This window comes from Lepeophtheirus salmonis, chromosome 5 (genome assembly GCF_016086655.4).
Source record: "Lepeophtheirus salmonis chromosome 5, UVic_Lsal_1.4, whole genome shotgun sequence".
Taxonomy (NCBI): Eukaryota; Metazoa; Arthropoda; class Copepoda; order Siphonostomatoida; family Caligidae; genus Lepeophtheirus; species Lepeophtheirus salmonis.
This window is the reverse complement of record NC_052135.2, coordinates 36,777,619-36,795,315: the sequence shown is the minus strand read 5'-3', so window position 1 is coordinate 36,795,315 and position 17,697 is coordinate 36,777,619. Positions and strand designations below refer to the sequence as shown.

At 32.6% G+C, this 17,697-nt stretch overlaps 2 protein-coding genes and 1 long non-coding RNA gene across 3 annotated transcripts; 2 read left to right on the top strand and 1 right to left on the bottom strand.

The window, feature by feature from the left end:
* Positions 1–714: 714 nt before the first annotated feature.
* On the top strand, positions 715–1,443 carry LOC121117302 (anaphase-promoting complex subunit 15B). The gene has a single exon (XM_040711684.2). The coding sequence runs from the start codon at positions 829–831 to the stop codon at positions 1,177–1,179; it is 351 nt and encodes a 116-aa protein (XP_040567618.1). The 5' UTR covers positions 715–828; the 3' UTR covers positions 1,180–1,443.
* Positions 1,240–4,888, bottom strand: LOC121117301 (tetratricopeptide repeat protein 27). Its single transcript, XM_040711683.2, is given in 8 exon segments — positions 1,240–1,377; positions 2,189–2,289; positions 2,358–2,784; positions 2,847–3,086; positions 3,088–3,806; positions 3,860–4,238; positions 4,290–4,530; positions 4,595–4,888. Coding segments are annotated over 8 exon segments (2,439 nt in total). The 5' UTR covers positions 4,810–4,888; the 3' UTR covers positions 1,240–1,260.
* An 11,502-nt stretch (positions 4,889–16,390) lies between these two features.
* LOC139905577 (uncharacterized) lies at positions 16,391–17,003 on the top strand. Its single transcript, XR_011780450.1, has 3 exons — positions 16,391–16,528; positions 16,595–16,702; positions 16,755–17,003. It is a non-coding gene; the product is annotated as an uncharacterized lncRNA (long non-coding RNA).
* The last annotated feature ends 694 nt before the right edge of the window (positions 17,004–17,697 follow it).

Here is a 17,697-nt window from a genome sequence, read left to right as displayed (position 1 = left end):
AATTCAAATAACAAATATATAACTAAGAAGAAGTAATATTCCCTCTGTAATGTTCAAGACAAATCCTCCTAACACGCTTTTTTACCATTATCTATTAGACTATTACATAAAACAAGTCTAAAAGGAAAAAAATAGAATTTGAAATTTTTTGAATCATAAACTGGTAACAACAAATAAAAATCATAAAACTTACTGTGTATAAAAATGTTATCGGTCTATTGCACTTATCTTATTATATAATATATCAACCTAAAATGTATTAAAAATATGTTATAACATCGTTATACAATCCTATTTCCGTCTTCTAGTTATAAATTAATGATTGTAACGGAAGGAATAAGATATTTTTCTTAAACTATCCTACTTTTCTTGTCCCTAATCGATAAAACTTTTTTTGCAAACTCTAACCACTTTAGGGATTTTCAGTACTTTGATTTATTTGAGTACTTATAATTGGCATCAATCAGTATTCAAAGCAGGTTTTAAGTCTTTTTTTTATTCATAAAGCCATTTGATGGAGATTGTCCATTATGTAATAAAAATATCAATTTAAGTCACAAAAAAGACGTCTCTTCAATGATGCTATTTATGAAATCCGTGAAAATGCTCATTCTCTAGCTGATCCTTTATTCGACCTAGCTACAGCTATATAGCTAGGAAATATTGAATTAAATAAATTCATTTACATCAAAATGTTCCAATGACGTCATAAGACGCAACAAAGCTATAAACACCCACCCTTTTAAAAACAAAAGTAAATTCTAATTTATATATTATTGCCACAAGAGTTGGATTGGGAAAATTTAAATTTGTGAACTCACGGAAGAAATGTCTTATTATTCCTACAAGCCCTTTTTCCCCTCTTTACTCCCCCGACTAACGGATCCTTTATGGCATAGAGTGGATGCTCCAAAGGATGAAGAGGCAGAACTCTCCCGCCTCGAGAACGAAAGAGCGCAATGGATCAAAGGGATATCAGAGCGTTATGGGGAAATGACTCCCATCGGGAAAACCAACAGCCAAGAGCCTCTGGATGACGAAGAGGAGGAGGAAGAAGATGATGACGACGACAACGATAATGATCACGATGACAACGGAGACTCTGACTCACATGAAGAAGATGATGACGACGACATTGAAATGGACTTGAATCTCGCACTCGAGTCCCCATCCACGTGATAATGCTCATTAGCGCTGTTTTAATACATCAGGGGGAACTAACAAATCAATCAAACACAATTAGTAAAGCATTCTGCATTATTATTTCAGACTATTTATTCTGTTCGTTAATGTCTCTTCAATATCCAATTTCACAACTGCAAATTCATTCTTCAATTCCGCAATCACCTCATTTCTTGTTATATCCAAATGAATTTTCTGAAAAAAATAAAGACAACCATGTAAAATACAATAATTACACCAATAAAAACAAAATATTATATATATGTAGCAGTGATGTGCATATTATTCGCTAGTCAACCTGCAGTTCCAACAAATATCAACTCGTTGTTCATTTCACATTCTGCACCTTAATTTTTCATATTTATTACTCAGCTTAAGTGTCCACATTCTAGGACTCTCAAGTCTCAAGCAGGCAAATCCATTCTTTCTCACGATTCTATGACATTAAGAATTTTGCACATAGAAAAAGTAATCGTAAATTTGATGTGTGTATCTTTTTTTCGAGAGGGGGGAGAGACTAACAAAGAACGTATCGGTTGAGGGTGACGGATTCTGTAATTCACATGACAAATTGCTAAATAAATTTAGAGGGATAGAAAATTCTATTTAAAAACGTTCGTCATACTAAAAAAATAGAAGCTCTAAGATTTATGGGCAATTTCGTAAATGAACAACTAAATTTCAATTAAATACATTGTATTTATTACGAATGTAGAGGAAAAAATAATTAAATATTAATTCATTTTATTTAAAAAAAAAGATAAATCGATACTTATTCTTCAGAGGCTGACTGAATATTTTACGAGAGAAAAAAATATTAAGTGTTAATTTTACTTTTACAACTTCAATCTTCAATTTGTTTTCGTCAAATTAGATAAAACGTTGCATGTCAAAATATGAGGGACCCGTGGGCTCTAAATAACGCTAACCCGCTCATTGCTAATATTTAGATATCATAAAAGTTAGTAGGTAATATAATAACCTTGGGTATAATTACATTACTTACCTCAATTTTCGCCAGAAGGCCTCTCAATGTCATTCGTATGGATGACATAAGTTGTCTCGTCTGTAGTTGATTGGCTGATGAATGCGAAGATTTTATGGCTCCTAAAAAATAATGATAGCAATTTTTATGTATTGGAATCAGAATAGTTATGAATCAAATAACATCACACCTTGAACAAGTTCATGACCTAAACATAAAAGAGATTTGACATTTTTAATATCCATTTCCCATTTGGATTGCTTAAAAGCTGCAGGGAAAGCTTTATGCAATAAAGATGCCGCTTTGTAATCTCTGTCTTCTTCGGAAATATCTATATCACTTGCCGCTAAATAAGAATACAGTTTCCATACGTCACTGTTATCCAAAACAGTGCTTGATAAACGACCAAATAGCTTTAGCGCGGGTTTACGAAAGTTTTTTGCCGTTGGACGATTATAACTGTCCGGGATGTCGTTCACGATAGCTTTTACTAAAATTTCTAGTACCTCTGTATCAACAAACTTCCCTTCTTTCAGATCTAATATTCTATTGTAAGCTTTTATCACTTCCTCAAAGTGTGCACAGTCCGTACTTACAGTCATAATGTTTTCCCAAATCTATCATAGCAGAAAATTATTATTATATAAATGTCTAAAGAAAAATGTTAGTTAATAATTACCTTCCAATTTTCATAGTCACATTTCACAGCTTCCTGTAAGACTTTCCAAGCTCTAGATTTTTGACCCATCTTGATGTAGGCATTGGCTAAATTATTCCAAGCTTCAAAGTTATCTGTTTCAAAAATGCAATAACTACGATACACAGATGCAGCGAGTTCCCATTCTTCACACTCAGTAGCAGCAAATCCAAGTCTGAGTCGTAAATGCTGTTGACAGCCATTCAAATCAAGGGATTTTTTTCATATAATCAATGCTGGATTTGTAATCTTTTTGGAAATAATAATGATACCCAAGTGATCGAAGCGCTCTAGAAAATTTTCCATCCTTCATTTCCAGAGCTTTTTCATAACAACTTAAATCATCTGTAGCATCACCCATCATACACCAAAGTAAGGGGGTCTCTTTGATTGACAGTTGTGATTGTATGACCTCAGCAGCTTTATGTCTCAATTGAAGTAAATGATAACAATTAATGACATCTTCCCACAGCTCCAATCTTAACGCAAGATCAAGTGCCGATTTGGTTGATCCTAGTACAAGATACAATCTAACCAAGGAGCCCTCTAGCTTCCAAAATGGTAAGGATTGGGACACAAATACCATATTTAAACGATTATATGCGTCTCTTTCGTCTTTAGTAGGAAGGCTCTCACTCAAGGTTGATAATTGCATCATAGCTCTTTCAACAGTTCGAGATTCATTGGATTCCAATAAAGAACGATGAAACAAAGCAGACATTTGTAAGGACCAGGTGTCATTATTAAAAAGAATGGCATTGATATAAGGAATAGTTTCTTCAAGAGTCAAAGAATCCTTAGGCTGAGACATAAGTACGACACCAAAGGCTGTTATCAAGGCTGCTCTTTCAATTTTTGTGAGGTTTAAATCCTCCCTCTCTTCCTTAAATTTGATTTTGTTTAATCTAAGCTCATCGTCAAGTTTAATATCTCTGGGCAAATCTAGGAATTAAGAAATTAATACATAAACACACGTTTACTATGCTATTTCATACCTGAAACCTTTTCATCCACATCATTATAGAGTCCATTACGAGCTGAATCCTTTCTTTTAATATCCAAAGTATATTGTGCTAAATCATTTTGTTGAAATTTTGTTCTTTTTCCTAATGCTCCTAACGCTTCAATCTCAATACCAATTATATCAGTAGCAATTTTAAAATGTTCTTGCATCTTGACCAATTCACGATATTTGGAATAAAAGCAAGTAGCTTCTAAATAAAACAAGGCTCGAATCGTCAAATTCTCAATGTGAGAAACATTTTTCTTTATTTTAGAGATAAATTCATCGCCGGCAGTGCGAAGACGCTCAGAGGTTTCAAGTAAACATTCCTGATGTACTGAAACACACCTTAGTTTCCAAAAATCTAAGAACTAATTAAACTTTATTTAAAAGAGTTTTAAACTAAAAGGACTTCTAATTACCCAAGCATCCTCTTCAATCACTGAAGACCCATCCATTAAAAGAAGACGAGCTAGAGTTAAGAGCTCTGGATGACGAATCACTGGGTAAAGACCTTCCCCTTCTGTGTCCAGAATTTCATTGATGCAAGGAGTGATGTGGCTCATATTGGCTAAATTTTCATCCTTCAGTGTATAACCCGCCCAGTTGCATGCGGTGAACAAACGGAGACTTGCGACTCCTCCAAGTAAAAAGTTCCATTTCCTATTAAGAAAACAAAAATAAGGAAGGAATGATATCACAAAATCAATAAGGTAAAAACCCTTACTCCTCAGGACTTTCAAGCTTTGATGCGAATTCCGTCAAATTTTTCAATGACTCTGAATACGTTGATCCTAGTTTGAAGCCTTTTAGTGTCCCTTGAAATAAACCTTCTAACGAATGATGCTCGTAATTCCCAATCAGTTCTTCTACATTATCAATCAGAAGGGACTGAAACATCCCTGAACTATCCTGCGGATGTGAAGGAGACATAATTTTCATATAAATTATCGTAATATAAATTATAATGAATCTTCACGTGTCCCTCTGTTTTGGTTATTTTAAATTTATTATTTATTTTGTTAGCCAGAAATGGAGCTGTTGAAGGATGATCTACGAGCGCCCTCTATGTTTTCATACAATATATTATATAAAGTCATAAAAAGGTGTTTTATTTCCATAGAGGTCTCTTTGATAAACCAATTTATGTATGCAATAGCTTATTGCACCATACAAGAAACATGATTTACATGCGTATATACTTCACGCAACCTCATTTATAAAATCTTTTGTAATAACATTCTATATCAAGTCATGGATGTATCAAAAGTTCAGAAATCCATGATCAAGAGTGCAAGATCTGCAAATCATGAGTCATCAAAATGATAAGCATAAATTCTAGCTTTATCAGTATTGAATTCGTCTTTTCTTCAACGAGCTAAAATCCAAGCCATCCTTCTTGCAAGGTCTTTCGGGAATCAGTGGAATGAAACGCTTTTTGGGTTTTTACAAATATCCACTGCACATACTTTTTTAGATTTGTTACCCAATTAAATTAAACATATGAAAAATATAAAATATTAAAATATATTATTTATTAACATGTATATGCCTTAATAGTTTATGTAGCCTAAAAACATACGTTTTGCATTATATTTAGTAAAGTATTACTTTAAAAGAAATAAAAGAAAACTTATATGATAATGATTACTTTTAAATTAATTTTTTACTAATTAAATTTATTTAGGATTATTGATTAATAACAAAGAATCTCAAATGACGTCATCATAAATAGAATGTGAGAGATTTATTTAATAAAATATTTGCCATTTTTTTTTACCTAACCTTTTTCTAGTAACAACTTTGGAATATGCACTCTTTTTGATATTTAACAAGTTGTCATACAAAAAATATCATTTATCTTATTTCATCTCCACTGGATTGAATGAAAATTGATAATAATTAATATCAAGATAAAATTTTCATGACATTCGTGAAAAACAAGTTTGTTTATCATAAAAAAAATTAACTCATAGAAATTGAAGTAATTAATAATTAGGGTAAAAATAATTAAGAAAAATTAGTAATGAACCACAAATGTAATGTACTACTTGGCAGTCCTTACTATTTATAAATTACTAGCAAAGGGTTATCCGGCGATGCTCGAGATAAGGAGGGAAATGGAAATCACATTAAAAATGGTCAAATTAATTTAGAAAATAAAAAAAATAAAATATATATATTCAGAAAACACTTCTATATACTAATAATTATTATATGAATGTTTTCATTGTTGTTGAAAAAGATAATGATAATTCTAATTCTCTTGGATTCTTCACACTATATCAATCCGGTTAAGTAAGGTAATCTACAAAGTCTCATTATCCCAACTCCCCCTCCCCCCCAAAAAAAAAAAATATTATGGAAATAAAAAAAATAATGTGTTATAAACTTCAAAATAACATACCAAAATATATGCATCTAAAAAATTGTCTGGATGAGAAGTCAATTTTCAATTAACTTCAAAAAATTCCCAAATCGAAATTCAAAAAAACTTTTCCCTCACTAATTTAGCAAAAAAATAGTTAATAGCATTTATTGGAACTGTAAAAGAAACATAAGCCTACCAATATTTTTTTCGTACTTGCAAAAACAAAAAAGTTATGAAGAATAATGTAGAAAAAATAACACTCGATAACTGGTTCATTTTTGCAAATATTGCAAAAATTATAAAATAAAATGTTCCATAAATCAAAAATATTTCAATTTTAATGTTGCATTGACATTTTTTTGCGCAGTAAGCATTGTTTTGTGGCATTTTTCTTAAAAAACTGAAAATTGACGTTTGATGAAAAAATGGACAAAAAAGAAAAAAAATTGAAAAAATAGACAAAAAGAAAAAAATTGAAAAAATGGACAAAAAAGAGAAACATTGAAAAACTTTTCAGAAAACTACAGATATTTCCGTTAAACATCAATTTTTATTTGTCAAATTTATATACAAACTAATCTCCAGACAAATTTCTACAAACTTTATTGTATTTACTAATTCATTTTTTTGCACCTGAAATAAATTGTTTTTTGAAACGCCAATCACTTATTGATATATAACTTAATCCCTTATCTAGTTTCCTTGAACTGCATAAACGGCGTTTGGGGTTTTGGGTATAAGATAAGCCCCTGCATATTTACTATGTGTTTTTGAAGGGCTGATTCTAAGATATTCGTCATTACAAGTACTTTAAGTTTTTTTTTTTTTTTAAATTATGAATTGTACACATCACAGTATTTGTTACATTTTTATCTTTTGAATATATGATAAACCAAAAGGACATAAAATAATAAAACTGCAATTTATAATAATAGCAATTCAATTACTGCTTAACAAAATGTCGGGGAACATCTTATACAAAATACTTTCCAGGATTTACTTCTTAAAATTTAATTTTCGATTCAAACATTTCAATGATTATTACCTTAAAAATTATAACTGTATTAGAAGAAAATAGCAAAATAATAATGTAAGAACCAAGGTTAATAATTTCTATTAATCTCAGCAAGATGTGAAACCATTAAACTACCTACATCTTAGTATGAATGTGAAGAGGTAATTATAAATTATCTTTTCACATTTATCACAGATAGAATGTATTTGTATAACTACACTACTAATTATGCTATTATTATATACAACAAAATTAAGTGATGAAATGAAAATGGGATGGACACAATACTGTTTAATATAGTATTAATATTATTAATCATCATTCAATCCTTTGATCCTCTTTCTCTTTCTTAATTCTCAATTAAGATTTACCTAATTACATTAAAAAATGACTCCTAACTTTAACACATAAAATGTTCAAGACTAAACATTACTTTTGGTAATTTTTTGTCTTGTGGAAAAACGTTATATTTCAGTTCAAAAATGTTGTCTTGGTAGAAGATATATTAATTGTAGCACGTGACTTCACATAAATTTTCTGATGCTGTTAAAAAAAAGGGAGTCATAATGTACCAAGTCAATTAGGTTTTATCATTTGATTTTTAACCATAAAAAATACACATCCCCCTACATGAGGTTAAGTGATTGACCCTTGGTTCACTCCAGATATTGGTAGAACTCATTGTCAGGACCCTCGCCTTCAGAGACTCAATAATGCAAAGATATATATTTTTAGGGAAACCCTATAAGAAGGGTTCCATCTTTAATTTTAATACTATCTATATTAAAATTAAGCAAAGAATCTCTGACTGTGGAGGACACATTTGACAAACTAGTCTTGCTAAAGCTCAGCACCTCATGTTAAAAAGAAAAAGGAAGTACTATTTGGTGCGTCAACATTAAAAACAATCTTGGAAAAAAACCAAGAAAAAAGTAACACTTTATTTTTTTTATATCACATACACACACAGTCCAATATTTCAGACATATTTGAGTCAGTTGTAGGCTTTGTGGGATGAGTTAAAATACCAAACTATAGTATAGATTCAGCATTTAATTCCGGACTTAGATTGGGCTCAATATGGTCTTTCAAATAAAATATATTAATTTATCACTATTATGCCAATCAATTTATGCTACTTTAAGTACAATTTGCGGCATACACAAAGAGTTAATAAGAATAAGTTGTCGATAGAAATGGACGATATTTTGTAGATGAATATAAATGTACTCCCCACTCAAATTTGAGAAAATTCATTTTAACTTGCTTTTGTCTTAACGCGCCACATATATAAAATTTAAAAAAATAATGAATGTAACTTCATATTGGTTTTGGCAACGAACGTGTGTATCTGAAGCCCAGGACATCATATTTAAACATAAATTAAAAAGCAGTACTCATACATACCAAGGTTAATAGAAATACAAGTTTAGACCATCATGTAATCGGGCTTGCTAGAATTTTCAATCTGATCTATTGTAACGACTGCTGGGCAAGGCAGGCAGATTTAGACAAAACGCACTAATACTAATAGTATATGGGAGTGGTTCCCAACCTGTAGGTCGCGACTCAAATGCCATGGGGTCGCTAATCGATTTTGATCCGAACGTGAATATTATATAAAACACGGTAAAAAATGAAGACAGTTAAATAAATAAAATTAGATTAAGACAGTTATATAAATTCACACAATGAAAATAAATGTAACAGCTCCTTAAGTCACTCAACACAACATCTGAGATAGTATTGAACATGTTTCGTTCCTGTTTTGTTTTGGTTGAGCCACCGCTGTCGCTCCTTATAAGTCCCTCAACATAACGACTGAGACGGTATTGAACATGTTTTGTTTTGGTTGTGCCACCGCTGTCGCTCCTCCCATCAGTGTTGTTGTCGCACTTTCAGTGAAACGTTGCTAGCTTTAATCGAGTGATTCTTAACCCTTTAAAAATGAGTGTCAGAAGGAGAAAATACAGCGATGATTTCTTGAAGTGGGGAATTACTGACAATGTTAATGTCATATCGACAACGGAGCCCAGGATAGAATTGCTAAAAAACTACAATACCAGCTGTCTCAGTAAGGTCAGTTCATAAACCTAATTTACATAACCGTGTGAAATTTGTTTGTTCGAACAATTTGGAATTGATTTGCAATTAACTAATGTTTTATAGGAGCATTGAAATGTTTTATGAATAAAATTTTAAATTAATCATATATTTACGGAATGTACAGTTACTTCAGGAATAAGTCGTGGATGTGTATAAGTGTAAATCGCAATATATGACTGTTTGTTGTAGAAAAAATAAATGTGTATGAGATATTTTAAGGATTGGGATCGCTTCCTGATCGCTTGTTCTAAAGTGGGTCGCTATACTTGAAAGGTTGGGAACCACTGGTCTATGACGTGACTATTCCTAGAATATTCAATTTAATGTATCGCACCAAATGCTGCTCAAGAAAAACAGATTTTGACAAAAAACACAACCACTCATCTACTATGACGTCAATATTAAAAGCGTGATGGAAGTCAAACATCAGTCGTACACGAGTTATGATGGTATAATCTCGTATTTCTATTAACCTTGATACGTAGCATACTACATTTTTAAAGCAAAGTTTGTCGACGTTGAATAACTCTGACCAATGCAGAGCACTCACTCAAATACAGTTATATTGATAAGCTCGGATTTTACTGGATTTGTTGCCATGTCGTGGAAACATTATTTTTTATCGTTCCTACGAAAAAAAAATTATTCTATATTTTTTTACACTTGAAAAATGAACGAAAGAACGGGAAAAGGGTGAACAGGTCTTGAATATAACAAAATATGGATTGACAGTTATTTCTAGCAACTTTTAATACATTTAAATCTAAACTACGATGATTTTTAATTTTTAATATAAAAGCCATGAACTGTTTCTTCACGTTTTCCAATAGATTTCAAGAAATGATAAATGTTTTCTTAATTATGGAAATGCTTAAGAGTGAATAATTTAATGGAACTGATGATCAATGAACCCTATAATTATAAAATGAAAAATAGAACGTTTGATTAATTTACATTCTCATGGGCCTAGATAAGTTGGACATAACTATTAGCACGAACATATATGTATGTAAATTTCTTAGTTGCATACTCACAAAGTCTATATTGAGTTATCCAATACTTCTCGAGATATGATGATTAATTAAAAGCTCATAATAAATATCTTGATTTAGCCGCAAAATATAATATTTCTTTACAGATATAAGTCAAAGTGATTCTGTTGCTCATCATTCCAAGTCATTTTCTGTTTAATTAAAACTTTTCAAGCCAAAAGCTATCCACAAACAATAAATTATAAGTATAATAGCACATATTCATACTTCATAGTCGATACAAAAATTGTAACACAACTTTTTGAACATTATGACGTATAAAATGTAATGCACACTCCATAATTAAAGAACTCCCCTGCTTATTCAATTCCCCCCTTTTGAGTCTTTTATCTAATCCGTAATCAGTTTGGGTTGTTTTTTCATCATTTATCAGTACTAGGCTCTGATTAGTTGGCTTTTCAGTCCTAGCTATCTTTTTATTTTCTTCACTCCTAGCCAGGACTGAAGAAAAGAAAAACAAAGAAAATAATGAATGAAAACTAGAACGTATTCGTATAATAATTGAGATTTATAGTATGTATAATATTAATAAAGCAAAGTTTGTCTGTATGATTATTTTTCGAGTAAGTAGATTTTTGAGTGTATCATAGGACTGCGTAGATACTTGATCCAAAAAATAACAATATAACCGAGCGTGCGCGTCATATAAAAAAAGAAAGCGAGTATATACCACATATACATATTATCAAGGAGTCCTGTGGCCAAACTAAGAGAGAAACCCGGACTTGATACCGGCTGGCTGAGAACCATTCCAAGATAAACGGATCTGAAGAAGACAGATTAGGCACCATCCAAAAGTACAAAGCTGTTTTCCCTGCATTTTAACGACTCTGATTTCCTCTGTGAGTCTAAAAGAAGTCAGCCCCTTGGCAAGGCTCTAAAGAAGAGGAAAGACAGCTGCTCACTTTTGATGTGTATGCTAATAACTGTCCTTCTTTTACAGGTACCTCAAACCAGATGTAGTACGGTTGTGTCTTGATGAGGTTGAGGAGACACAAACTATTTAAATCAAGGAATCTAGGATGACCGAGAGAAATGAGGAGAGGAAAGGCGTGGAGGAATAATACAAGTCTTATTTATAAGAACATCTATATTATTAGTTAAACAAAAACTTACTCTAATACATAAATAAAATACACGACTATTTATACTTAAAACGAGGTAAAAGACTGTACTTTACATATATATTTATATACAAGAAAATAAGAGAAGATAAGAAGGGGTAAGAAAACACTAATACATTACACCCCCCCAAGCACCAAATTCATGCCTGTGCTTAACCAGGTTCCGCTCCATGAATAGAAGCTTATTGATCCGCTCCATCCATAACCAGGCGCGGACAAACCATTTGCTCTTTTATATATAAAATTTATCTCCATAGACGTGCCGTGCTCTCAGCACGCGCACCGGAGAAAGGAAAATACCTCTCCTCATAGAGGTTTTAGGAGTGCGAGCACACTGCCCGTTCCTGAGAGAAATATCGTTCAACTTATAGAGGTTTTTGGGACACGAGCACCCTGCTCGTCCCTGGGAGACATATCGTTCACCCTTATAGAGGTTAAAGGCACACGAGCACCCTGCTCGTTCTTAGGAGAAATATCGTTGATCCTTATAGAGGTTTTAGGGCCACGATCACCCTGCTCTTCCCTTGGAGATATATCGATCTCACTCGATCTACTCTCGTCGTCCAACTCTGGATGATCCAGAGGAAAAACCATTGCACATCCATAATCCAATCATGGACATTTCTAGACGTCCATGATAAAAATGAATGAAATCTTGTAAGCGTTTAGGTAAATTCATATTTATTACAATTCTATAATGTAAAATATGAGTCGAGGACACATTTTTAAGAACGAGTGTGTGTAGCTAAAGTTCAGCCAGGGAGTACTTTAGTCTATAGATTAAAGTACTCAGTATTAGTATAATAACTACTTAATTAGTTTTTTACAACTAGCAGTAGCCATAGAGAAATGAATATATAGAGATGACAAGGCATGCGAAAGGCTGCTTCATTGCCTTCAGTTGTTCACGTTTATCGTATAATAATAAATATAGGAATATTTTCGATATCTTATTTGAACTCGGGATTTAAAAGAAATCGAGGTACAAAATCAAATAATTTTTTACGTCACAAGGAAAACAACTATTGATTTAAAGAAAATACTTTTTTTAGTCCTCATTGGACCAAAAATTCATATCAAATTTCAAAAAAATCTCTTTAGAGCTTGCAAAATTGTTACTTATCCATATCATTTGGTGCGGTATATTTGTTCAGTATGGAAACGAACTTACGAATTCAATATTCCTACCCTTCTTTGTTCGAAATCTAAATGTATCTGTCCTCATAATGGATCCTGAGAAGGAAAACGTTGTTCTTCTGGTTCATACTCCTATGGAGTGTGATGCAATTCAAATTTAGGTAGTTTGAAGTAAAGGATAATTCCTTTTCCCCAAATTCTCAAGGATATCTTAGAACAGTTTGATCATACCATGTGTTAAAGCTATAAATCGTTTTGGACACAATGAGAAGCCTTGGAGAACCAGAGGTATGCCAATAGTATTTTTCATTTTTATTTCGAAAATATCGACAAAGAACATAATCAACTTCCCATTTACTGTCAACCCCCTCCCAATGACGCACATCCACGAAAGACTAAATAACCTTATTAAAATTAATATGAGAATTACTAACTTTATATTTTTGCTCTTTTGCAAATTACTCATTTAATATTTTTTTGCGGTACATATGCATAATAGCCTACAATGTATAAAATAGATGCACTACCTATTCTGTAGTCTGAAACATTACACCCTCTTAAGTGAGATGTTTTAAGATTTACTTCGTCATTGTCGCAGTTTAATTCAAAACATGTCTCTGTAGAGTCGTTTTGATCGTTTATTGCAATGATCTAACGTTGTTCATCAATAACATTGGCCACAGTTAACAAGATAGTTTCATCTTGTGGAATAGAGTTCCCGTTGACATTTTGAATGATATGACCAGTATGGCAGAGAATTTTTCTAAAAAAATCCATACTAACTCAACCCCCCACCCCCTTCCCCAAATAATGAATGGTAGCAACGCCCTGTTGTTGATGATCAGCTGAATTAAATATAGGTGATGCAAAACATAGACATTAATATATATATTTTTTTCTAATAATTCATTTGAGAAAATAGTAAAAATGTTTTGGTTGTTTATGCAAAAAATTACTACAATAGTGTATGCAATAGTCAGCTATAATTGTTTTGTCAAGGTGAATATGAAATAAAAGTACTCAAATCTATATTATTGAGGCAAAGTTTGTATTTTTATTTGTCTGAATGCCTGTGTACATGGCCCGTGGGGTATTTACAACGCCACTTCAAACCTGTTTGTTTACCTCTTAACGTGTTTTTTTATAGGTTCCTGCACTCTAACACATCAAGGGTATATCCATATATGGGGTTGAAAAAAAAGAAGAAGCAAAGTCAGATCATTCAGAATGAATGAACTGGTTACAGAGGCCCAAAGGGCTACACCGAATGAAAGGTGACAAGGCTCTACTCCGACTTAATGGCCAGTAGGAGGAAGGATGATGACTTTAATGTCAAGAGGAAGTCCCACTTGAGCCGCAGCGACTCCAAGAGGGAGGAAATGTGAAGGAGAAACTGAGGTATTGGAGCTCCGGCCTACACAAGAAAAGTTCATGGGAAGGAATAAGGAGAGAGAAGGAGATTTGGCCTCCTAGAAGTCCAAATTTCAATCTTCTTGACTTTTTTGTGTGGTGCGTGGCTGAGAGGGATACCAACAAGTCCCCTCATAACACCAAGGGGTCCTTCATCACGGTTATCATGGAGGCATTCAAGAACATCCCCAGGAAGGATATCACCTAGGCCTGCAGCCGGGTCAGGAGCCACCTAGAGGAGGTTGTGGAAGCAAATGGTGATTTTATTTGATAAATATGTTCTATATGTGCTAATAAATATTTCCTGAAAAGATTATAAGTTTAAATTAATTTTTAGTACTGTTTTGGTTAATTAGAAAATACACTATATTTGCGTTATGAATATCCCACGCACCCTGTATATGCCAACGAGTCACCGGGTACACTGCATATAGTGGTCAATAATGTATCATGAAACATATTTTGATCTGAGAAATTACAATGTAGTCGTATTGATGAAATATTACAGGCGTATGTATATAGTTTCCAACGTCTATACAGAGTACACTGTTTATAATTATAGATGTGTAGTTTGTAATGAAGAAATTTCATAAAAATTAAAACACGATAAATGATTGTCTTGTGTGATCTTTTTTTTTTTTTTTTTCATTATTTAATAGGTTGGCGTGCTATTACTTCTGTCTCTGATGTATGCATTATTGCCTATTTTTGGTGTACATTATTTTAAAAATGTATAATAAAATAAATATATATGAATTGAAATATGATTACAATATTTTCCCTTCTATGCTGTCTGAAATGTCGAGAACACGTGATATGAATTGATAAAGGTACTATTGTATTGAGTAGTTGAGTGTGAGTGTGCTCATGAAAAAGGGAAAGTAAGACTGAGGATTTCTTGGGCAGTTATCTTCTATATTATTAAAGCAAGGTTTGTCTTTTAGCTGACGCCTAATTGCTCTGAGCAATGCCGTGTGCTGCTGCTTTATATTATAAATATAAAAAATGAATAATGAAACTTAGATTTTTTGGGTACTAAAATCTCCCTTTACCCCCAGAGACCCACCGCTGTCCCATAATTTTCTTGACAAACGGGATGAGCTATCATTCTTTATCAATTTGAATAATGTTAGTACGATGCTAGAGACTTCAAAAAAATTACTTACTGGCACCTTATGGGTTTGAAAGGGTTACATTGAATATTAGGGTCAGGGGATTTTGACCAAATAAACTTTGGCCTTGATCATCCCAAACCTGAATTCCCTTGTCTACAGGGTGGTCCAGATAAATTTGATAAATCTTTAAAGGCTTATAACAAACGAACTAGATGGGGTAGGACCATAATTGTTATTTATTAGAAATCTAAATTTAATTAAATCCAGTCATTTCTAATTATAATCACCTTTCTTGATAAGCTCAGCCACATAGGCACCGGAAGCTTTGGCATGATTGGCAACCTCGTGCGGATCCACCTTTGCTATTCTCCGGTAATGTACTTCTTCAAGGGATCCACAGACGAATGCTACTTGGTACATGCCTCATAGTCGACCCTTTTCCAGACACAGAAATCACATGTGTTCATGTCTGGAAAAAAAATCTGGGCTCCAAAAGTGAGGATATTTTGTGGCCAAGACATCCTGCACTTTTTGATCTTGTTGGCCGATGCACTGTCTTGTTGAAACGTTTAATTTCTTCCTTCCATTCAAGGAATTTAAATTAAAAGTTCAAAACCAGAACCATTACGATGACTAAGCTGGAACCGCACGTTGTATACCGAGCCTACCAAAGCTTCCGGCGTTGTGTGGCCGATATTATCAATATGGTTTCATTCGTTATAAGCCTTTAAAGATTTTCCCAATTTATCTGGACCACCTGTACTATATTTGGAGTGCCAAGAAGATAAAGGCTTGTGTTACCTATCACAAAAATTTCACCGGCCTGAAAACCTCTGTGTAGGAGCACTGGCCCTAAATGTCAGAGTTGACATAAAGTTAGTGTGCCAAAGGCTTAGGAAAAGGTTGGAGAGATGCATTGCAGCAGAGAGTAAATTTTTTGAAAAATCATACTTCTATGTATGTAGTTTAACTTATAATAAATGAAAAAATTAATTCTTTTAAATGTTATTTTTTAAATAATAGTATTAATTATGATCTAGAGAATCGTAGAGAAAGTCCTAATAAAGGTTAAACATAATTAAAAATAATTCGCGTTATTAGTGCACTGATGTATTGTTAACATAATTTATTAACCAAATAGGTTTTTTTTTAAATAGCTTTAATGTGTCCGAAAATTTTCATATATAAACACTTTTTTGAGACATTTAGAGCACAGTCATTTCCTAATCGACAAAGACTAAACAACAAAAGTTGAAAAATGTTTACTTCAAAATTTATCCACGTCACCCTTGCTTTGATTTTTTGTGCTCTTACTCTTCAATCAACCAAAGGTTTTTCCAATATTTCGATTAATTTATCCATCAAACTATGCTCTAAATATATTAAACTAATTTCAGGCTCGGAAGAAGCACAGCATATCAAGTACTTATCTCAGAAGAGAGCTGGGAGGTCAAGTCTAATTCCTTTTCCAAGGGTTGGAAGATCGCAAATAAGTGGCTTTATTGGTTCGTATGCAATTACTAATCCATTCTTATTATTTATTTATTTACAATGTAGGTGCAGATCCCTGGAACGACAAGACTAGTGATAATGATCAATACAAGAAACTGGAAGACAAGATTATTCAGGGGATTAATAATTGCATGTATGGGTGCTTCCATGACGGAGGATACTAACTACGCAACGTATCAAAATTTATTTTTTGGTTTTTTTTAAACATTAGCGATTAAATACAATTTCTGTTAGAGATATGTATTATTACTAACTGTACCTCTTGTTAATAATAAAAAAAGACGTCTATCCCAATTTAGCTATTATTATTCGGATCAATTTTATAGGAGAGGTTGCTCCAGAATTAGAGTCTTTATAAAAAAAATTAAATGACTATTTATATATTATGCCTTGTGTTATGAGATATACTAACGGTGGTTCTACTTAGCATTGCTCAGATGTATTAGGCATCTTCGAACAGACAAACTTGCCCTAAAAATAGATAGAATAACTACCCAAAAAATCCCCACTGTTACTCACTGTATTTCATGAGCAAACATACACGTAGTTATTCTAATCATAGATGTTCTCCACTCAAAAATGAAATAGTTATAGCTTAAGAAAAATAATAATAAGACGTTATGTTGCCTGGGAGTACTTTAGTATCAATAGAGCTACCTAGATTACCCTTACCTACATACGCTGGATGCTATATGCAAAACGGCTGGGAAATTTAATTGTTATGAGTATTTAGTTGTTTCTTGGATTTGAAATGACTGTTTTTCATTCAAACATTCATCCATACACACTTGCAGACAAACTTTGGTTTATTAATGTAGATTAATACTTAATATTAATGGTTAAGATCAGTTGAACGATGAGGCCAAAAAGTTATGTCCTAAATGAACTCAAAATTCCCTATGTATCACTCTTGCACTTCATTTGCAATTTGGTTTGAAGACTTATCTTGCTGTCCCAATTTTTGAAATACTTAAAAAATAATTGAGAA

Coding starts and splice junctions, on each gene's coding strand:
- LOC121117302 (XM_040711684.2), top strand. CDS start 829: ATGTCTTATTATTCCTACAAGCCCTTTTTCCCCTCTTTACTCCCCCGA.